We start from the raw sequence: 24,744 nt of genomic DNA, 5'->3' as shown, positions 1-24,744 counted from the left end.
TTCTCTCTTCAGTTCCTCTGCATGCTTTCCTTCCTTTCATTCATTCTTTCTCTCTCTTTTCTCTTGCATTTCTTCCTTGCTCCTTTCTTCCCTACCCCAATTTTCCTAGATTCCACCCTTATTTCTGTGTTCTCTTCCTTCAGATCCCTCCTTTCTTTCTTCCCTTTCTTTCATTCTTACCTTCCACACATCTGCTCTTCCTCTTGCACCTCTGTTTTATTATCAACATCCCTATAAATTGTCTGATCTATGCCTTTGCCAATCATTTTTGCCTCTTTGGAGACCTTACTGATTTTTAAAAAATTTTTTTTACCCATTGCCAATTATTATCTTCAATTTTGTCTCCATTCATCTTATGCTCCCTCTTCCTAGTTTATCCTCTTCGCTTCTCTCTCTACAAATGCATTTAGACTGTCCTCATCATTCAGTACTACTAATCTGCCTCGGTACTCATTGATGTTGCAACTGTAATTCCTCTCTTCTTAACCAATGTGTTCAACATCAGTTTACTACCTGCACAGTCTCTCTCATGAAGTGTATTCACATTTCTCGCAGACCCCGGCAGCGGTGTTCAGCAAGAAGGTGCGCCCGGCACCGGCACCGATGGCGACGGTGGTGGCAGTAGTGCCCCCGCCCCCTGCCGGCTTTGCTCCGGTGCCCACACCAGTACCACCCCCGCTGCAGCCGCCGCCACCCCCGGAGCAGCGTGACCGTTCGCTGACAGTAATGATTCCTCGGGCCAAGTACCGTCCGTCACCCATGGCGCCGCCCCACCAGCCGCTGCCCACTCTGGTCTCCATGTCGACATTCGGTGACGCAGAGAAGCGTGCCATCGCACACGAGAGCAAGCTGCTCGCACTGCTAGAGGGCGCCTCCAAGCAGGTCAGTAGCTACCACCACTCAAAAAATAATTATAAATATGTGAGGCTATACTTACAAAACACACACATGCTTTTTGACATGTATTTTCTTCTACACTGTGTTTTACAAAGGGCTCTACCTTTGGAATGAAATAACTTGAGAACAGTGAATGTTATGTTCTGACAAGTTGTCTGGTTATAGGGAGCATTGTAAAGCTCTTCACTTGCAACATGTGATTTCCAGTTCAGTGTGCTTCCAGTCTAAATATCTAAGAATCCACAATATTCTATTAAAGCTAGTGGTCTAGTCAGACCTTCTGCACTACAGAATTGCATATAGTGTGTTTTACCTAGTTCAGTAACATGCTATTCACGGAAACTCAGTTAATAATTTTCAAGAAACATTTACTTAACTTTTCAAGCATTAAAGATTCAGAATTTAGCTTCTTTATTGTAATACTTCCATCATAAGCAAAGATAACTTAACTGCTCAGAAAAGATTTTGCACCACCTGCTCATCTGTGAATGTTTACAGATTTAGCTCTAAGAATGAGAGAATAAGTATTTTATAATATAAAAATGCAACACTAATTGAAACATAGGCAGTGTCTGAAAGTGAAGGTCTGTGATATCAAAAATTTGCTGACGGGTACCATTTGATACAGTGTTGCTCCACCCACACATTGTAACACCCTCGAACACTCCTCGGCAGGTCGTATGCGAGGTGGTCGAGATGCGGCTGTTCGAGCTTGCCCCACTCTATGATGGCAAGTCACCCGGTTCACTAGGATGGCTTCTGCAGCAACACACTGCTAGTTTCAACTGGTCCTAATTGTTCTCAGTTGGGCTTATGCTGGCAGATATTTCAAGCCATTCCATTCTATCAAATTCTGCCTCCTGGAGCTAACAGGAAGATATTTATGAGGTTACTGTCTTGACTGTAGGGCTGCAAAGTTAGTCAGAGGGCCCTGTCCCGATACCACAAAACCTACAAGTTACTCTCAATAGCAATGACATTTGTTCACTATGCAGACCCGTAATGTACATGCTTTCCTGCCAAACCCTCAGGACTGCACGCTTGAGACATGTGTTAATAACTGACCACGTTCACTCTCTTCTATGTTGGACATCAACATTTACAGACACTTTGGCAAGAGGAAATGTTGCTATTGATCAAGGAGCTATTCCGCGTCTTTCCTTGACCACGTTCACTGTGCCTCATGGCGATGTGGGGTTTGTACTATTTCAGGAGTTGTAATGTAGTTCATAACTAATACCTCAAGGCCAAAATGATCTTGTGGAGACCATTGCATACTGTCAGGATCAACACAGGTCTCCGAGTTGCTGCCAGAGACTTCAGTTGCAGTCTCACTGGGCCACGTACTGGACACAAGTTGTGGCAGTGACCATCAGCTGGCATTGTTGCCCACTGCAAACCATATGAGGAAGGTCTGCAATGTTTTTTTTTGCCTCACAATCGCAAGTAAATGTTCAAATGATGTCATTGTAATATTATGATTATTTGGCTTGAGTTTCCCTTGCTGGCTGCAGGAGTGCAGGTTACTTTTCCCTTCATTACACAGGTGGCTGTATGCTACATACAATTTCCTGTTCTCAAACAAGTACTGCAAAAGAGTTTTCATACAGAAAGAAAAACAAAATAGACAAGTCCTGAGGATGTCTGAAAACTTTTCTGAGCAGTATTTATCATACCTACAATAATGAGGTGGCACAAACCAACATAATGCATGCCGTGCCCACTAACACGTGTTAACGTAAATAGATGTCCACAGGTTGATAAGGTCTTAATGATTCTGCAGTGTTGCAGGATTGTTATAGAAAACATGTGTCCCTTAATAAGGTCCATAAAAATAGTCATTCAGGGCTAAGGTCAAATGAGTATGAAAGCCAGTCGATGGCTCTTTCAAAAAAATGTAGAATGATCCAAAATAAAAATTATTAATCAAGAAAAACAAAAGGATTGATCAAGTTTAATTCCATTGATAAGCATTTCTGCTCTGCAGCTGTATTTATTTCATGCAGTAAAGGGTACAGCAATCAGTCGCAAATATGGTTGATGTATCATTGTAATGTAATTTCTCCAAAACGACTATTTACCATTGTGTAGTTACTGTTTTATGCATCATATGAAGGTGTAATTTAACAATTAAAACAAGTTATTTAATTGGGTAGATAAAAATTCCAGTCACTAAGTGGGCAGTACGCACACATAAAAAGCACATAAGGTAGAAAACAGACGATCGTTTGAACAAGACAGACAACAACAAAGACTGACAAGAGGGTTAAATTACAAGGAATGATGGCCACATGGACTACTATAACAATGAAAACAATCAATTATTGATGAAATTATTTGTTTATCTATCCAATTAAATAATTACATAAAGGTGTAAGATGCTTTTGTTGGATATTGCAGAACAAGATTCACTTTTGTAAAATGTTTTAAGCATGAGACAAACACTGGGTATAGGAAACTCAACATTGCCAATTTTGTCAGTTCATGAAACTATACAAGTGAAAATGGGGATTCAGCTGTGTATTGTTCCAATCCACATCAAATCCATTGTCACCAATTATGAGGTGACATGTCTCAACCTGAATTTCAGCACTTCCAAGATTACTGACAGCAAAACGTGATGCAGGAGAGTAAAGTATGTTCACTAAAGATCATGTTCTGTCTACATCTATACACATAGTTCACAAGCTATCATATGGTGTAAGGGATTTGGAGGGTCATATGGTGTAAGGAGGTGTGGAGGAGGTGGGGGGGGGGGGGGATAGTACCGTTAATGATCCATACCAAAAATTTATGTTGGCAGCAGGAGAATCATTCTGCACTCAGCTGAAAATACTAGTAGTGTTTCACAGAAAGATCATCATCATCTTCTTCTTCTTCCATGGGTTAAACAGCACAACTCTGAACTGCTTTGATGTCTTCCTTTAATCCGACATGGTGCAGTTCCCAAATATTTGAACATCATTCTAGAATGAATTGCATTAGTGTTCTTTACAGTCTCCTTGCTAGATTAACTACACTTTCCTAGAATCCCCTCAATGAACTGCAGTTGACCATTTACATTCCCTACTACTGATGTCACTTGCTCATTCCATTTCATGTTGTTTTGCAACATTACGCCAAATATATTAATTGACATGACTGTGTCAAGCAGCTTACCACTAATACTGTATTTGAACACATGGGATTGCTTTTCCTACTAATCAGCATTAACGTACATTTATCTTTCAGGACGCATAACAATGCTGTTATTAGGTCCCATTCAGTAATGAATAAAACAACACAACCATTGTAAAATACTGTCAGTAAGATTTGATAAAATGTAAATGAAAATATGTCACACAGGTTCCAAATGACCTTAGTTCGTAGTTGGACATCAGCTCAAGTAGTGCTCCAACACTCCATCCCAGTTACTGCCACCAAGGCTGCCCTCAGTCTTCCCATAGGAAATATTCAGAGTGTAGGAGAGGGGAGGGAGTCTCCTAACATGCCACCCCTCTACCTAATTCACCTTAAATATTTCCTCTTCTCTGAGCTGAAAAAGGAACCTGGACATTCAAATACTAGCAATACAGTCTAGTTACCTTTATGAGTGTCTACCAGAAGTCCTAGAAGCTGCGCCACCTTGAAGGTAAGTAAGGCTAGACATCAATCTCTTCAGGAATTTAATACATTCCTCAATGGACTTTTTTTTTAAATAACTTACAGTTTTACATCCACCTTATATTGTGCACCTGATTTAACACTGTCTTGCTCACTTGAGCAGCCAAATGCCACTATGTCCCCAGTTCCCCTGTTGACCATACGTTGGCCATTGCCAAGCTTCTATGCCTTCTCACCTTCAGCTTTGTACACACTACCACTGGACCCACTCGAGTCCAGCCTATTTCAACTTCCTCATCCAGAAAATTATGCACCAATTTCTCCTCCTTACCAGCTGTAGCCCATTCCTTTCATGTCCCCTAAAGAAATCAAACAAAACTACAAAGATCAGTGGTTAAGGCACTGCACTCACATTCAGGATGGCTGAATATCCCTACTCAGATTTACATTTATATTGTCTCTCTATTACGTAAAGTGAATGCTTGTGTGCTTCCTTTGAACAGACTGCACTTAATTTCCTCACTACCCATATGTTCTGTCTCCTACGACATCATAGTTAGCTAGATGTTTAGAGCCAAATCATCCTTTCTAAAACCACAGTTCCTGTACACCCAAATTTTTAAAAAATCTAGTTCCCATAAGGCTCACATCACAATTTCTCATAAACTCTCCTGTACAATTCCCATAAAGCTCCTGATACTTCTTTACCCACATAACATCCCATGCCAAGCAGCCATATATCCACCCATCAACATAACCACGAGCTGATCATGAGAATTACAACATTCCACATTACTGGAGACACCATCACCATCCACTGCTTAACTTTTCTATCCTGAATTTACAGTCTCAACAGTCCCATAGAAGTCCAGTATATTCATGTGTCCATTCTAAATTTGGAGTCTTTGAATACTGCTAATGTAGTAATGATTCTTTTAGGATGGCCAGCATCATCACCATCACCATCAGCAGCAGCAGCAGCAGCAGCATCAACATCAACACCAGCAGCAGATGTCAAAACAAAAGCCTAGCAACACACCAAGCCAAGTGACGGAGTCATCCACTCCGAGGAAGAATTCGTCTCCGAGGAAACCCTCAACCGGTAAAAATATCTAGACTGCTGTTTTAAAAGTAAAATTTACATTATTTTCTAAGTGTACTCAGTAATTACTATTAGAATATTACATAAAATAATGGAAAGGCAACCACTTGCCTACAGCAGATTTATGTGTGGCACAAGGACATACTTAATAGAATACAGAATTAGAATATTGTTTGTTTTCATTTGGAACACAAATACCATCATATAGTGTCCATCACAATGAATATTTATGTTGAATGATTTCATGCAAATGTATAACTTAGGGCATCGGTGGGCAACCAGTGGTCCACAGGTCAGGTCCGTCCCGTGATTGGTTTGAAATCAGCGGGCAGAAGGAATTCATAGGAGAAAGAACATGGCACTTGCATTGTACTCCACCCTCTATGTATTTCCAGTTACTTCTAAGGCCCTCATATGTTCAGTATTATTGTCAGTACAATGCTATAAGGACTGACTAAGGGTGAGTATTGACTTACTGTCAATACTAGAAATATTGAGAAACAGTAATGATGCTGACCAAAATATTCTCTCTCAGTATTACCAATCTGTATTGAACTTGTGAGGCTGAGTATTGTCAGCTTGACAGTTCGCCTTTCTGTTATTCACGTTGCTCCAGTTTGGCTTCTGCACAATACAGCAAACATACGCTACGGTCATGAGATCTGACTTTTCAAGTTTTTAAAATGAATAAAGAAATGATGGCTTAATTTATTTAGTGTTACAGTAACAACACATGGCTATGTGATCAGTCATCGAAGGTATTTTTAGACAAATATTTTAAAACTTGTTAATTGTGTTTGTGGATATTGGCATACTAAATTTCAAAAACTCAAATGACGTACTTGTGGTCCAAAATCGCAAAGTTACTCCTAACTGCTTGTTGACTGTATTTTGTTTTTCTGTTCTTTCTCATGTTAAAGTTACCAAATAATTCTTGGCCTTTGTGGACATAGTAGGACACCGTAACTCTTGAAAAGGCATTAATTTTTCTGTGGTATTTCAAGACACTTGGCATCCCATCTTCATATGTTTACATTTATTTACATGACGTGAACATTGTTTCTTTACAAATGGCATTCTAGAATTTTTTGCAATGGAAGTTGTTAAGAGAGCTACTATGAAATGTCACAAGTAAAGAAACAGTTTTCACTACAAGTAAACAAATATAAACATTTAGAGATGGGATGAACATAAAATGAATGTACTCTAAAAAATTCACATTTTAAGGCATCACTGCTCTCACATCATGTGACAACTCACATCATGTGACAAGGCGGCCCACAAACTTAATTATGTGAATCAGACTAGCGGGTCACCAAAGGTTGCCCTTACCTGGCAGGGGGTACTGGGTGACCAGAGTTGATGGTATCAAACCCTGTAAAATTCCAGCTACGAAAAAAATCTTAACTGTCCAGTAAGCTGCATATATAACAAAAAGTAATTTCAGTACTTGTAATAAGATGATTTTTTCTGGTACTTAAAATTACTTTCACTTCCGGTAAAGCTGTTTCAATACAAAAAATGTCAGCTAAAAACCTAACCTTTATTGTCAACGAGTGGTCTAGTTGCACATGTCCATTCAAAATTTAATAGTTCAAATGAGTACGGTTCCACACTCGTGGAAGTACGAGCTGATTCACTGCCTGTATTGCTGATCAGTTGCTAATGGGATTGGGGACAACGATTGATCAGCATTGACAAGTCAACATCTATGTGGACAAAATGCAGTGCAAAGTGCAACACACGTAACACAATTGGCTTCCTTCGCAGGAAACATTCCACCTCCAGCGCCTGGAGCCCTTGTGTCAGCAGGCTTTGAGGTGTCGGCGACAGTCGGCAAGCCTCATCCGGATTCCGACACGGAGGTGTCGGCAGTCGTCCACAGTGGCTCCACACTGAGGACAACAGACAGGTCGGCTGCACATTGACATCACTTACAGATTTCGTTTCACAGTACAGTGTGCTTTTTCTTCTTCCACTTACTCTTCAATAATCTTTAGATTTTTATTTTATACTTTTCTTCACATGTGGCAGGTGAGGCAACATTTATAAAGAAAAAAATAACTGTATTAATTCAGCTACAGCTGTTGCATGGTTCCTAGACATCTCTTTATTCTATTACACAGTGTACCGAGTCAAGTATAGTTACTACTAACTTCCGGAAAGAAGCGATAATATAGTTTGAAACAATGTTTGCCTTTTGGCCACTAAAATTTAAACTTTTCAATAATGGAAAATTATTAAAAAATGCGCTAATGCCAGTTATTCACCTGCAACTGACTGGCTGGTAGCACATACTTAGCAACTCACAAATTTGTACTAGCTTGCAAGCTTTCCTAGTGTAATCACACACCTGTTGTGCTCTGCCTCCTGAGTTTTGTGATTACCCAAACCTCATTTTCCTTCCACCACAGGGCACCATTTGCCTGTCCCTCTCTTGCCCCTCCTTTAATCTATACATCTCACAATTATCTCACTCCTTACCCATCAGCCTGAGGAGCCTCTCAGTCACTTCTTGGAGAGAGAGAGAGAGAGAGAGAGAGAGAGAGAGAGAGAGAGAGAGAGAGAGAGAGAGAGAGAGAGATTTTTTTGAGTTGTTAAGTCCTTCTAGGTGCCACCATCCAGCATGCAGGCAGACTGGTTGTGTTATGTCATTTTCATTTACTATTCAAATTTTGGTCTTCAGTGACAGCAGAGTTCTCTTAGATCTATGGAATTTAATGTAGATATATGGTTTCCATTATCAGTAAGTACAAATTATGGAAATCATAATGTAACAACTTTCAAGATATGCCATGAACCAAATAATTTCTTTTATAATTCTTGCTTTTAAATTACAGGAGTGAATGTTCACTACAACTATTTCATCAACACAGAATTTTAGACTTAACGCTAATTAGTCTCAAAAAATGTATGGCACACATGTTAAGTTCCGTTACAATCATTCAGTGTTGAAATGCACTAGTATTGGGTGCAAAATGTAAGGCAATTTCTCTTTGCTTTTACTTTCAAATTTTTTTTTCCTACTTACATGATACACAACTTGTAAATAGTGCAGTTTTTGCCAAGCATAGATATATACATGCGGATTTCTGCAGCAAATAGACAGTAGTTTGTTATTAAACATAAAAGATAAAGTATGGGAGTGTTTTTTTTCTGATGAGGGAAGGAAATGCTGAACAGTTGTCATTTCCCCTTCTAGTCAGCATTTTCTGGGCTTCAGAGATATTTTTGATAGATAACAGATGTAATTAAAGAGTGGCAGTATGAAACCACTTACAGCTACTGTGATGAATATTTATTCACAGCCAATTAGTTTTGATTCCGTGACCATCTTCTCTTCATGATTAATGCTATTTTGGCACTGTTCTGCACATCTTCCTCAGTCTTGAAATAAAAGCCACAGCATGTTTGTCCAATATGACTGCTCTTGTGTCCAATGATGCATCAAACTGAATTCATAATGTATTCAGAAAGTGAGCAGTGGAAGAAAAATGCTTAATAATAATTTTAAAACCATAAACTTTCAGTTATTATAATACTTATTCTATGTGCAAAGAGGACCAGTTCTGCCTGTCGCACATGAAGTGGAACATCAGAACAGTAATGAATCTAAGATGAAACCTCATAGAAACCTATTACCTGTATCAGTTTCTCCACTGACAAAACTGTCTTCAGCTCCATTAATTGAGTTATTAACCAAAATTTGTTGCCTTTCATTTTTGTTAAGTATGAAGTGAGTCTGCTATCTGATAAAATACTACTTCCATAAAACCAGTTTTTCAAGCAATATTTCATGGTTTACAAAGTTGACTTCCTGAGGCAGAACACAAAATATCAGCTGAAATTATCAAAGACTTTCTGTCAGCATATCAGGACTGTTTTGCCATTCATTACACACAGCTGGAAGATAGGAAGTTTCTGCAGTGCAGTAGAGAGAACAGGAAATATGTATGGAGATGTAGAGACAGGTCACAGAATGACAACATGTGACAAAAGTCAACTGTCTGAATTATTATGAATTATTATTTTTAATAATAATGCAAATTATTATTATTGTGGTTGTTATGTAATATATTTTTCATGTATTGTTCCTGGTCAGATGTAAGAGAGGGCCTTAAGGACATAATCTCGTCAGGCTAAATAAGCAATAAATGAAGACAGGAATGGTGATATGGGGGATTGTGCCCTCATTACCATCAGCCCACTAAATATACTCCCACATAGGGCTCTGTTGCATCTTTCTGTGTCAACAGAAAAAAACTTGCAGCTATCTGTCACCTACCTATGTAAAGATTGGCAGTCAGTTTTGTGCCCCTAATAACAGCAATGGAAGTCACCAAAATCCTTTGTTCCTCATGTGGACTGAAGAAGTTTTATCAGTGAGAAAATTTTATCATAAATACGCAGGTATATCGACAAAAAAAGAAAACAGTAAATATGTTTAAAACCAAACTAAAAGTGTTAAATATACAAGTACAAGAGAATTTTTCTGACAGACATTATCTTATGTGCATTTTGTAGGTATTAGCAAAAGAAGTATCTCTTCATATTAGTTTCTGGCATTTTAGATAATAGTATAACATGACTCAACATAGTCAGAAATTTCTTGAATAAATTATTATTTGCAGTGTACAAATCACCGTCGAAGAGATGTCGGAGCCGTCGGTAAAAGCAGGGTCTGCTGTGGAAACGCTGTAAGCATTCTTCATGTCCTGTCCATCTTATTCTGTTCTGTCTTTACATCATTTCTTCAGTGAGCTTTCTTCTAATACCCTTCGAGGTTTCTAACAGTTTCTTATTAACACAAAGTGATGTACCAGAAAGTGAGGGAACAATGATGCATGTATTTTTTAGTAGGGCTACAACACTTTAGATTTCTTGTATTGACCCATTTCTTTTTACAATTAAAAGTCATTAAGGAAGCAAATTCCTCATTCATGACACAGGAGGCATGCCGTACACAGAGAAAAGCAAGAGATTCTAAACATGTATATGACAGCTGACATTCCCCAATTGCTCACATGTCTTCACTGTATGGTAGCAATGATAACATTTTGAGTACAGTGGTCATTAGATTTAAGCTTTATCCCTTTTTTGTACGTTTATGCTTAGCATGTCAGTAGCAAGCAGGTGGTGCCTTGTCAGTATAGCCAATTCTTGGAAGGGCATAAAAGAAAAAAGTGAAATGGGCAGGTATTTCTCATCAGTGTGACCTTGTGAAGAAGGTATAGAAATGTGCTGTGAAGAACTGTGGTTGCAGTCAAGTTTGTGATGAAAATCTTGAGTGTTTGGAGCTTCACAGCTTGCAAGTATTTGTAAAAGACATCTTGCTGTAAACCATATCTAGTTATCATACCGGTATCTGGTTATAAAGCCCATTATTAGTAACATATATTATGCATGTCTATATAAAAAAATGTGTGAGACAATTATAAAATTTCTGCAATGTCAAAACTGGTGTGGATCCCACAGTACACAGGTTGTCATGTGTCGGGCAGCTGTAATATTTATGCATGACTACCTGTATACTGCGATATCTACATACATTTTGACACCACAAAGATCTTATAACTGACATGTATATCATTTAATATAGACATGCATAATTATATGTCACAAGATATACCCTTGGGTAGAGGTGCAGGTACTGAGAGCAGGAGTGGCATAGTGACAGACAAGGATATTATAGAGATTATTTAGTTTGTAGAATAGGGAATTGGGAGCAGTGGAAAGGCACAGTGAAAGGTAGTCAGATCACTGTAAGAGAATGCAATGTTGTTGTCCCAGCCATGGGCAGTATTGTGGAAGTTTTCAGGCAGCTATCAGATGTTCAATGAGTGTTGGTAAAGATGGAAAGCAGACGTGGGAATTATGTTCCTGGGCATGTGATGGATGGTAGTGACTGTGGAGGCTTCGGAAACATTTACAGCATATTGGTAGACAGGTCATTTGTGCTGGAAATGCTACGTCCACGTGAAGCACTTCCTTTTCATATCATCCTGGACATTTTATCGCTCTATTTAAGATTCCTTAATTTACTTATTCCGAGGCAGTAATGAATAAACAGTATACCTAACTGTCCTGTTTAGCAACTGACCAATTCATAACTTTCACTTAACGGAGTTCTGCTGGACAGTAACATATGCATCATTTTTCACTGAATGCCAGTTACTGTTTCCTCACACTGTTCCCTCACTTCTCAGTACAGCTCTGCACATGCATGTACAATTTTTGCATCTGTGGATTTCTGCATGGGTATGACATACTAGTCCTGTAAGGTCTCTTTCCAGTTTGTGCTATGTATCTACATGTACTGTGAAAACTTGTACAGCTATCTTGCTTATGAAACCCCCTGTAATTTTAGTCACATCTTATCAGCAAATATCTGGTACAGTTTGAAGTGTAAAAATATTTTATGTTTCATGTGAAATGTCATACTTCCAAAAATGTCTCATATTTAGTAACAGAGGATAACTGAAGACCACAAGAAGTTTCAGAACATTGAAAATTGCTTAATTGTTAATTCAGTCCATCTTTAAAGGAAAGCAAAAGAGTGAAGATAACAGCACGACAAATAAGTTCATAATAAATAATAAAATTTGATGTAACTAGAGAAAAATCTTGCATGTAAGGTGAAATTATTGAGGAATGACAGCAGTTTAACAATATAAATGAAGTTTTGAAAAGTGCAATGAGTGCATGGCTTTCTGTACACCATTTTAAACAGTCTTCTATTCCATAGGAGACTTTCTATTTCTGTAATATGTAAAAGGTGGTGGGTAGGAATTATTAATTCACTCCTGTGTATATAAAAAAATAAAAAACAAAAAGAACAACATGACTCCAGATCATTAAGATTTATCATACAAAGTATGTGAGAAGTAACGGTACGTGAGACGGAAGAGAAATGACCACTTACCAACTTATGAAACAAGAGTAAAATATCCTGGAAGTGTTGTTTTTGGACTCTTATCTGTCATAAAACCTTTTGTGCAGCTTCTCCTGTGTATGATGCTGTAACTTAACATTGATGTTTATTTCTATTCCAACACAGTACACCTTAAACTATACTCATTCCTTTCCTTTGTACTGTTTCCTGTAGTTCCCTTTCTGCTGGTCAAGAACCTGATTAAAAGTACTCAGAGTCAGTAATTCTCTAATTTTGGTTTATGCACTGTCAGTTGATGTTTATTATAGTTGAAGTTTGTGACTAATTTTACTTAAAAGAGGAATGTGGATGACCTGGTAAGTACACAAAGGAAGAAAAATTGAATTTTAAAAGGCAATGAAATTAATGACTGTGGCACAAAATTTTATTGAAAAGAACATGACATGATTTAGAATGTAAATTTCAACCACTATTTCCATGAAGCTTATACTCTCATGAGTAATAATATTTATGTACATGGATTTACAAAGTTTTGAGTCCGCCGCTTGTGGTCTCGCGGTAGCGTTCTCGCTTCCCGAGCACGGGGTCCCGGGTTCAATTCCCGGCGGGGTCAGGGATTTTCACCTGCCTCGAGATGACTGGGTGTTTGTGTTGTTCTCATCATTTCATCATCATCCAGGAAAGTGGCGAAATTGGACTGAGCAAAGGTTGGGAAATTGTACGGGCGCTGATAACCGCGCTGTTGAGCGCCCCACAAACCAAACATCATCATCATCCTATAAAGTTTTGACTCTAGTTGTTTGAATAGAATTCCCAAAGCGATAAGCTTAGTCTTAAATTTATTCATCTTCCTGAGAGTGTATGTTGTGTATGAAATCTTTTTAGCATCGAGGTATCACAGAATGAGTAGCTCTTTTAATTCATTTTTATGTGCAGCATGTAGCATTTGTTAAAACTTCCAGAAATGTGATACAGGCAAATCTTGGTGTGTGTGCTTTTGTTGTGCTTGTTGTTTATTTAGTAATCTAATGACATTACATTTTAAAAACTCATTATATGTGTTGCATTGTGTTCTCCATCAGAATCTGCGCCACATTAAAAGAACAACATAATTGGCACAAAGTAGATGGTTAGATGAAAATCAAAAAGAAGAAGTCAGTGCTAATAAACATAGAAAGATGATATATGTTTCTGTTTTAACTTTTGTCTTCTTTTAATTACAATTTTCATGTAATAACTTTGTGCTGATTTTTGTTGTTGTTTCAATGTACCACAAATTCTGATTAACGTACTCTCCTTTTTTGAGGAAATACTTCAGAAGTTTTAAGGTTATAATATGTTGTCACAACTATTAAGTCAGAAGCCACTGAAAGAGTTTGATAAAAATAAGTTGCTTGTTCAGCAGAGGTGGAATGAAGCACGTTAGATGACTTTTTCATTTTCAATGGATGTTTTACCGAGAAACAGAGTAGTCAGTTGAACACATACTGTGAGAAAGGAACAAATTGCTTTCAGAATTATTTTCCTTGACAATGTTCCTGGCCACAAATCTTGGATTATTAAATCAAGTGAAAACCCTAATGTTATGTTAAATTATTTAACATCACATTGCACACTGGGAGCAGGGGTTATTGCCACATTTAAGGTGTACAGCCTGCACTGAACTTTTTGAAGTTTGCTGACTCAAATGGTAAGTTCACTGTCAAGATGTTATGGTGACAGATTAGCATTAAGATGGGAATTTATACAATTAAATTGGCATGGATGATGTCAGTGCTGAATGTATGAATGATGCAACTGAAAAGAGTTTCACCGATGGTGATGGAGAAATTGAGTATGAGGTTTTGAACTCTCATTCATAGTAATGAAGACCTGATGGTTATCACAGAGAGTAATAAGAGGGAAGCAACCAAAGTTGGGAATTCAAACCTGCAAGGTAGCTGATAAAGACAATGGCAGAGGCTTTCCAAAAGACAGATTCTGAAGTGGCATTGTTTTAAGACAATCGCCTGAGATGGAGTGAAGGAAAGATGTGTTTTAAAATTTTACCAACCACATCACCAGATGCAGAACCATCAGGTCACAAAAAAATGAAAGTGTTTTCCCCTCTAAACAGCTTCACACTTCAAAGAAGCCTAGAGCACTCAGTTCAATGTCAATGTTACATCTCTCCTAAAACCACCACATAAATCTTCTGACAAATGTGAGCCAAAAACCATTTAATTTGAGACCCCAGAATTAACAAGAGTGTGTTGGTTGTTTGCAGTCTTTTAGAAAATAATTTACATACTGTTTACAGTGTATTGAACACATTTGTGTGAGATTACTCATAAGTGAAAGTTATAATCTGGATGAAAATCATGTTTGATTTAAATAAGATTTCTTAATATAAATTAGTATGTTTACAATAACAAGGTTTTGTCATATAGCCCTCTTGACATGAATACCATTAAGTCAATTTCTGATGCTGATGTTTATATTTTGCATGTGCTTCTAACGATACTATAAGTACCTGAAATCTGCTACAGAAATTTCTCATACAGGACTGTGTCTGAAGCTCGATCTTGTGACGAGACGACGATACATCCACCGACGAAGTCACTCCACAGCAATTACAGCTCAAAACACTCGTCGAACAACCTCAACAATGATGTGAGTATTACTGTGCAAACCAGAAGCGTCACAGAACACACAACTTACTGCCCACCTTTTTAAAAATGAATCTTAAGAATAGGCAAATCTAAAACAAACTCCTGCTGAACAGATTGTTTTTGAACCAACTGGGAAGCCAACATATTGTGAGTATTTGACACATGCCTCTCTGACACCCTATCTGGAATCTCGATTGTTCTTTATACTATAGCTTCTCCTGACAGTTTTGGAAAATGTGTTTTCAAAGACTTTTAAACTTTTTTCATTTTCATTCGCTTCCCCCAATTCATTTTCTTATTAAGTTCACCGATTCTCTCTCTTGAGTGTTGCTATTCTTATTTGTATATCTTCCCACCTTCTTGTTCCAATCTGTTTTCAATTTGTATAAAATACTTTGATTCACACCTCCCCCTCTAAAAAAACCAATATTATCTCTCTCTAAATTCTTCTGTCACTGCCTTTTTCTTGTGTATATATTATAACATGTATATATATATATATATGTTATCACATTCATTTACGTACCATATACCAATATACTGAAGTGAGCTAACACTCATGAACTCTACAAAATACATAAAACTAAAACACTAAATCTACAGAGTAATATCTAAGTTTCTAATCAAATCAAGGGCTATCTCTTTCACTTCAAAGAAATCTTCTAGATGTCCAGGATAGCTTATCTGCTACAACTTTTCACAATCTGATACAGTATTGCACTGCCTGTGTAGTTAAGAAGAGCGATGCAATGTTTCTTGAGACATGCATGCACAGAACAGCCAATGTGGCAATTACAGCCATTATGAAATACATGAAATGTATTCACAGTTGCAAATAAGAATAACCATCAGCTGTGTAAGGGAATATCAATGATGGAAATTTGTGGGCTGTGACTCTAATCCGGATTGCCCACTTTATGCGAGCAGTTGCCTTAACTGCTTTGGGTCATGCATGACTCGTGGACAAATGTCATCAGTCCTGCATCACAACCTGTACTGATACACACATTATGTAATTCCTGTCCGGCCATGAGTCGTGCACAGTTAGCGAAAGCGGTTAATGCGACCACTCACGTAAAGCGGGAAATCAAGGTTCCAGTCCCAATCTGGCACAAATTTTCATTGTCGTCATTTCATTATACAGCTGATGGTTGTATTCGCAGCTGTGAATACATCTGATATTGTTACAAGGTGTTTGATGTTCATCACCACAGTAACACTGAGAAGAGAACCTATCCCCATTGATGGGGGCTTTTAGCACAGACGGTGTGGGATTCTCTTAATTGTCTCTAAGCATGTTGCAATAATTCTGCGCCATTTGGTCTCGTACCAGGTCTTACGAGGGTCTGACATTCCTCATGGCAATGCTAGTCCACGTTTCCAGCCACTTCCTTCTCGTGCTGAAATCCTCTGCTTGCAGCACTTCTGCCTGGATTTTAATCAGATTATTCTAAGTGCAGGCACATCAGCTGCTGGGGAATTTCAATTCACGTTTTCTATTCCTTGAGAAGGGCATCCTGTCTTGAAAGACCTGGTGGCACAATGTGGCTTACAGGTAGTAAATAGTGAAGACGAGCAGATGTGCTGCAACCTTTTATTGTCCTCATTGCTGCTTTTAGCTCAATTTTACTTTTCTCGCGTGTGAACTGTTAAGCCACACTGGAGTATGGTACAGGGGAATTAAGAATTACCAGATTAGATGACCTATGGAAGAACATTGTAGTGTTGTAGCTCTTGTGCCCCGTGAAGTATCACTCAGCTTCTGTGCAATGTTATTTGCACTGTCTCAGCTTCGCTGCAGCAGTTTCTGCGTGTTTTTTGTAGGATATGTTTCTGTGGAGAGTTACTCCAAAATGTTTCAGGGAGTCTTGTTGGTGGAGGACTTGACCATTAGAGTTGACATTAGGTGGACATTGGCCATTCTATTGGTAAAATGAAAGCAACTAACTTCAGTTGTCATAGGATTTGATGTTAGCTGCACTTTCTGAAGTACTTAGATCTGCAAAGAATATCTTCACCAGCTTCAAGACTTCTCTATTGAGTGCCCACAGCCAGTGAAGTGTGCCAGAAGATACAGTCACAGAGCTGCTGCTATTCTATATCTAAATGCATATTCTGCAGATCACTGTAAAGTGCATGGCAGAAGGTACACATTAGGATTTCTTTCAATTCCAGTCATGTATTATGTGTGAGAAGAATGACTGCTTAAATTTCTCTGTATGAGTTGTAATTAGTGTAATGTTGTCTTCGCGGTTGCTAATAGGATGATACATAGGTGGATGAAGAATATTTCTGGACCAAAATGATAAATGCTCCTATTGTAGCACAAAAAAGTCATGGATAGAGGTAGGGATGTAAAAGAAGGGAACTAGATTTCTAACTTATCTGGGAGCTTCAAAGACATTTAAAGCAAAATGCCCTGACATATTCACATTTTTTTACTTGTTAGTGTTAGTAGCCATGTCATTTAATATAATGTATCATGTCAAGTAACGCAACATGACACATGCTATTATGTCATCCAACATGGCTTTTGTCATGTTGTGCAATATGACACAACATGTTATTAAAGTTTAAATGCATGCATCCTCACTCTGGGATATTCCATATTATACATGTACCCACACCACACTTACACTCGTCACCACATATGAAATAGGGTGCAGGTCTAAGAAAGGTCACTGAGCTGGGGAAGCAACTCATAAAAAAAAGTGTTTATATGTCAAGATGTGTTGATTTAAATGTCTTTGAAGCTGCCAGGTAAGTTGAAAAGCTAACTCCCTTCTTCTACATCCCTAAGATGTCCAAGTTTGCCTTTTTTGTGCTACAATAGGAGCATTTTTCCATTCTGGTTCCCAACTTTTATTCTACCATAATTTTGGCAGTAGACTGCCATAGCTTGGCAACTGATGCAGATATTGGTTGACTCAGGCAACAACTGATCCTGTATGGGGTTTTTATTGTCTTTTGAACCATGTTGCCTATAGCATGGCAACAAATAAAGCTTTCTCAAAACAACAGGATGAGCATTAATTATTTGTATTTGCCTACCTTCTTACAAAATCCTACCAGATTAGCACAAGCTTGAAACATAGAAATGGCACATGAAAGAAACCTTTTTTGCATGCAAAATCTGAATGGAGGTAGATTTTTTGAAAGCAAACTTTCCAATTTTATCGCAAGAATGCATTTTTATTTACTTTTTTTCCACTTTAAACAATATTTGTACATTGACTTCAGATAAGATCTAATTTTATATGCTACATTCACCTCGACTTTAAACTATCATATTTCAACAATGAATAAAGATAATTGGATGAAACAAATTTTGTTTCGACTTTATCCATTTATCACCTCTGTGCAAAGTTTGAACTGATTCATAGAAGTTTTAAGTATAGAAGTGGTGCACTTGGAAAACCACCCATAAAAATTTGTTTTTTACACACAAAATCCAAACGAAACAAGATATTTTTTCCTAGGCTGTTAAAACTAGTCTTCAAACAATGTCTGATAAACCTGTGGACCAAATTTGACCATCAGTCTCACTCCAGTCTGGAGTTATTTAAGGGTGGCTGTTTCTGCACATAAAATCTGAATTGTGCTCTTACAAATGGTGCCATTAGCTTGAGTATTAATTGCAGCCCAGTTAACATCTTTTGCAAAAAGGAATTAATTGATTCACACAATTTGCCTGGGTGCCAGTTCCAGTTTGTCATTCAAATCTTCCTTAATATACTGCTACATGGCTACAGTAAGACAGATGTTCGAATGGCTGTACAAAACACTGCTGGCCTAGGCTAAACAAAAGACTTTCTCCTCCTGTTCCTAGCTCAAATAGGACATGAGCGCAAAATGTGATACTGTGTGCAGCCTTTTCAGACATATCTGTAACAGGACTTCTGCACTGAAACAATTCTTCACTTAATACTGGTTCTTGAAAATTTTTGAGTAGGATAATTCTCATTTGTGTTCAAGGGTCTTCCATTGTCACCACTTGTACTGCCCTTCATCACAGAATGCACAAGCATTTTGTAAGCAGGCTTTTTTGTAGACTGACAGCATTTTTCCAGTACACTGCCAATGAACTGAAGTATGACATCTACTTTCCTACGACTGAGCCTATGTCATCATTGCATTTCAAATCCCTACAAATTGTTACACTTACAGGAGGTGGACGGGGATATGGAACCACCACATACACAACACATTACCGTGCTTAATACATTTTAGGGAAACACTTGACATTCAAAATAGCTTCCAGTCATCTCTGAATGCATAAATACAAGTCCTGTATGGTTTTCAGTGGAATCTTACACCATTCTTCCTACAAAATAGTGGCAAGTTAAGGTAACAATGATGGGAGGTGGATAGTGATCACATATCCTTCTCTCCAAAGTAGGCCACAAATATTTAGATCCGTAGACTGTGACAGCTGCTGGAGATGGGGCAGTCCACCCCTGTGCTCACAACACCACTCCTGGATGATGCAGATTGTGTAAACAGGAGCCCTGTAACCTTGGAACACAGCATCACTATTGGGAAACAAACTGTGGATCAGCCAAAATGTTCTCATAATCCTTGACAATAATGTAACTTTGCAGAGTAGCCATGGCACCAATGGAATACCCCGATATGGCTGCCCAGATCATAAAAAAAAAAAAAAAAACATGGTGTTTCAGTCTCGGGACGTAAATTCAGCTGGAAGTTGGAAAAAGCATGAAACAAGACTCGTCTGACAAAATGACTTTCTTACATTGGTCAGTCAAGGTTTTAGGGTGTCTGCACCATATTTTCCTATCAGCGGCATTTTCATCACTTATTTGTGGATTTTGAATTGCACCTCACACTGACATTCCTTGCTTCTGGAGAGCTCCTTTCATGTTGTCCTGATGGTGACAAGGTTCACACATGAGATATTCAGTTCTGCAGTGAGTTACGCAGCTGTCGTCCTCTTATTTTTCATTACGATTCTCTTCAGTGACCACCTGTCATGTTCACTTGTGACTTACAGGATGTTGTTTCCACAATTTCCCTGCATACAGTATAAAACTTCAATATAGTGCCTCTTGAAACACCCAAGACTTTTAGCTATCATGGCTATGGACCACCCACCGTATGAGTACCAACAATTTTCCCACATCTGAATTCACTTGACTCTGACACAATGCACTCACAACTACACGGAATACTTTCCTGAACATGACTGTCACCTACTACATATTGAGAACATTGCACAGATGCCGTTCACAGTCAAATACGACAACACAACTTGCAGGCTTGGCTAGTTTCTGCATTTACTTCAAACACGCATGTCTCATGGTGTTTCCATATTTTTGTCAAAGCCCTGTAGGTATTTGTTCAAGACAGCTGATTCTGGTTGTGACTTGTTTATGTTTTAGTCATAGGATTCTAATTTCTGTGTTTTGTGAAGTGCACAACTGTACATATCTAAATAATTAAAGCAAGTTGTCCACATTTTCACCACTCTAAAATGTTAACAAGATCTGTGTGGATATTTGTGCAACTTTTTTCAAATAGTACTTCATTACGGATATGACATCGTCTGAGATTACCATTACTATTATCAGCCAAGCCACTGTTATATTATCACCAACAATGGTCCCAACACACTCCCTTGGGACATGCCCGAAGTTATTTCTATTTCTGTCAATAATGACTCTCCATCCAAGATAATTTGCTGTGTTCCTCCTACCAAAAATCCTTAACTTTTTAAGAAATTTTGTTCAGTACCTGATTTAGTTGTAATTTCGTTAATAATCATTGATGTGGCACCAAGTTGAATATACAAATATCTTAATCGATAACACTGAGCATAGCCTCGAAGCCTGCAGACGGTGTAGTTGTCTGTCACAAAACAGTATGTGAACAAATTTATTAACATAGTCTGATGATAGGTTATGGGTTCTAAATTAAGTTTGCATGGTTGAGCCTTTGTTTTAGCATCTGTATAAAAATTGGAAGTCTTAATGTTTACAAGGTAATAGTATGTAGAATATTACTATTTTGATTGTTTTATGTTGACAGGAGGGGCACACAATGGCAGAGAGGGACATTGGCTCTACTTTTGTGATGCCACAGTCGCACTTGTACACACCGGACAGGGTAAGTTCACTCCCTCTTCAGATCACCCAGCATTTGATGCCAACTGAACGGTCAAAACAGAAAAGCGAGCCAGGTTGCTGAATATTGTGTATGATATCAGGGTCTCCAGCAGAAGACACACAATTGTACACAGTGCACCATCATCATTAGCACATTTTCTGTCAAAATTAATCCAAAGAAAATAGGGCAAGATTGTAAGAGTTCAGCAGCTGAGAAATTTTGCAGAAATGCATGTGTCCGAGTCCAGCATTATCAATTTTATTGTGTAGTGCAAATGTCAGAGAAGCACTAAACCCATTCTTGCAGGTCTCAGTAATTAACTGGTTGTTGATATTAATAAATCATTTTGAGTACTGTAATGATTCAGGTTTTTTAAAATATTTAAATTTATTAAATCTTAAGTTCAACAATAACATTTTATACCATAAAAAATATATCTTAAATGTGGCGCCATAGTGGTTTAATTGGAATCTTTCTCTAAAATGCTATTTTTCTGGCTTAGTTATCCAAAATGTGCTCTGGCACTTACCCCAGATTCAGCTTAGTGGTCTGTTGACGTCATCCTCTTCATCTTCTTGGTGAGGTGAATGTCTGAGCTATGTGTAGAATCTCCCAAGAATATAATAACATACTACATTACACTATGAAACTGTACCAGTGAGCAGTGCGAACAGTCTCTGGTCTTGGAGAGTGTCCCCTACTACAGTACAGAGGGCCTCCAAGCTTTATCACTAACTCAGGTTATAACGCACTGTATCATTTTACGTCCAGCAGACTGTCTGAAACATTGTGGCAGACAGAAATGTAACTAGATAAGAAAATGGAAAGTTACTCTTAATTTAGAATATTTCTACCTTATTGGTATTTAATTCAAAATGGTAATGCTGACCTGTTTTTGGATTTCACTATTTTTTTTTACTAGTCCTCCTTTCATTAACTTTTAGAATATAACATCAGGGATAAAACTCTTGTGATAAAAATTCTCATTGAGGTACTCAAGAAATATGTTTTAATTGCTTGCAGGGAAGCGACATTTCAAATTTTGACTCACTGTGAGAGAAGCCTTCAGTGCAACTGCAGAAGGTTGTTACATCACTTGCACTGCGAGGCTTTCGAGAGTGAAGATCCGACACTTCCAAACGGAGCCATTGTGTGTCGACTTTAAACGAAGGAAATTGTGAAAAGAATGTGACTGTTGCAGGCTGCATTTCAGAGACATAATAAGTCTGTTATCGTATTTAATATAGTGAAGGACTGAATACTGTTATGTTAACTTGGAGTAACTAAATGTATATCCATAATTTGAACAACATTATGTTCAAGCTCTCTGTGTGCCCACTGAAGGAGCAGTTATATGTAGACATTTATTTTAAATACATTGTACTGTGCCATAGTCACAGTAGATTTCATAAGACTAATGTGTCATCACGCTTTCAGGACTTCCTTTAATCTGTCGCTGCATGTTCTTGGGGTAGTTTGGTGCCTGCTCAGAAACAAGATAGCTTCTTAGATTCCTGAGGTCATTTTTATCAAATGTAGAACACTGCTAGCATCTACATAAAAGCCATGTCAAAATACACAACAGCAGAAAAACTGTTGATAGAATTATTTTGTGACTGCTGTGCATATGATTTATTATTTTTTTTAAGGCTCTACACCCAAGGAATTAAATGACAAAAACGTAACTGTACACCACTTGTCTAATGGGATGATTATGAACTGTCAGATATTTTGTGCTCATCAAATGTAACTTAGACACTATCATGGAATGATTAGACACTATCATCTTCAGTGTTTGTGACACACACAAGATGAATGTATCTTAAAAATTTCACTTAAGAAGCATGTTGCATCTCATTTATGGTTGTGACGTTTATTTTAGTATTATAACTGACTATCAGATTATGAAAGAGAAGCCTGATTTTCTGAATGTAAGGTCTTGAACTGTCACCGCAATAGCAGTACATAACTTAATTATCTTACCCTAAGGCAGTTCTCAGTATGATGACATATTAGTACATACCACATACTATTCATTATTTCCTTCAAAACAGAGGTGAACACATGCTTGTAAATAACTATATTAGATGTTTTAAATAATTTATATATTTGTATATTTCAATACAGCTTTTGTTAAATAAAAGCAGAGCAGCTTCCTGTGTAAATATCTTGCTGTTCATTGTTTTGGGGAGAGTTTGAAAATGTTGTTTAACTGATGGAGAAACCTGAATACTCATCCTTTTTGTTTTTTGAATGAACAATGCAGAGTTATGTTTGTGAGTATGTTGAGTGCCAAATGAGTGATGTGTGGGTTCCCTAACTGTTTATACCTGAAGAATGAAACACTGCAATAATTTTGGAAAAAGAAAGTTGTCATTAATGATTTGTAATTAAAAATTATTTTTTAGTGTTTCATTCAGAGTGCTGTAAACTTCTAAAAGAGTGAGATAAATCAGTGTCTTTTTTTTTATAAATACAAAAATAAACTAACTGTATGTTACATACATGTGTGTACCATCTTTTTTTTATTTTTTGTCACACCAAGTCAAATACTTTACAAGGACAAATCAATAATTTATATGCATTTTCTTTTTTAAATTTATTGAGAAAAAGAACAGGTGTTCCATACATAACTCATTTTACTATGCAGCCTCCCTCCAATATTAAGACTTAATCAGTAATTTTTAAATTTCTGAATCTACTTACACACCTTATTATGTGCCAGAACATTGTTTCCATAGTAGTATACCTACTGACTTGAGGATTTGGGTGACAGCTCTTCGTCATCCTCTGCACACACAGATGGTGGAGCCGAGCTGTTGTAATTATATTTTTAAAGCCACAAGGAAACTTTGAAAGAAGCAAACTTAAGCATGTTTCAAAAAAGGCCAAGACCACTTTTGACTTAACCTTTGTAATACTTCTAGTTGTGTCCTATGATATTACCAGTTTTTCCAAAGTACCAGTTACTTTGAAGGCTGCTAGATAATGTAGGTTTATTGGTTATAAAACGGAAAGTTGCTACTTACCATATAGCGGAGATGCTGAGTCGCAGAAAGGCGACAACAAAAAGACTGTCACAAATAAAGCTTTCGGCCAGTAAGGCCTTCATCAAAAATACACTCCTGGAAATTGAAATAAGAACACCGTGAATTCATTGTCCCAGGAAGGGGAAACTTTATTGACACATTCCTGGGGTCAGATACATCACATGAACACACTGACAGAACCACAGGCACATAGACACAGGCAACAGAGCATGCACAATGTCGGCACTAGTACAGTGTATATCCACCTTTCGCAGCAATGCAGGCTGCTATTCTCCCATGGAGACGATCGTAGAGATGCTGGATGTAGTCCTGTGGAATGGCTTGCCATGCCATTTCCACCTGGCACCTCAGTTGGACCAGCGTTCGTGCTGGACGTGCAGACCGCGTGAGACGACGCTTCATCCAGTCCCAAACATGCTCAATGGG

The 24,744-nt window shown here is 37.9% G+C and overlaps 1 protein-coding gene across 1 annotated transcript; it reads left to right on the top strand.

The window, feature by feature from the left end:
• Nucleotides 1-489: 489 nt before the first annotated feature.
• On the top strand, nt 490-24,139 carry LOC126109468 (uncharacterized). Its single transcript, XM_049914496.1, has 7 exons — nt 490-882; nt 5,440-5,602; nt 7,373-7,514; nt 10,234-10,299; nt 15,038-15,146; nt 21,191-21,268; nt 22,292-24,139. The coding sequence occupies exons 1-7, from the start codon at nt 490-492 to the stop codon at nt 22,322-22,324; spliced, it is 984 nt and encodes a 327-aa protein (XP_049770453.1). The 3' UTR covers nt 22,325-24,139.
• Nucleotides 24,140-24,744: the final 605 nt, after the last annotated feature.

Source organism: Schistocerca cancellata, chromosome 12, assembly GCF_023864275.1.
Source record: "Schistocerca cancellata isolate TAMUIC-IGC-003103 chromosome 12, iqSchCanc2.1, whole genome shotgun sequence".
NCBI lineage: Eukaryota > Metazoa > Arthropoda > Insecta > Orthoptera > Acrididae > Schistocerca > Schistocerca cancellata.
The sequence above is the reverse complement of the archived record's forward strand: the minus strand, read 5'-3'. Positions and strand labels throughout refer to the sequence as shown.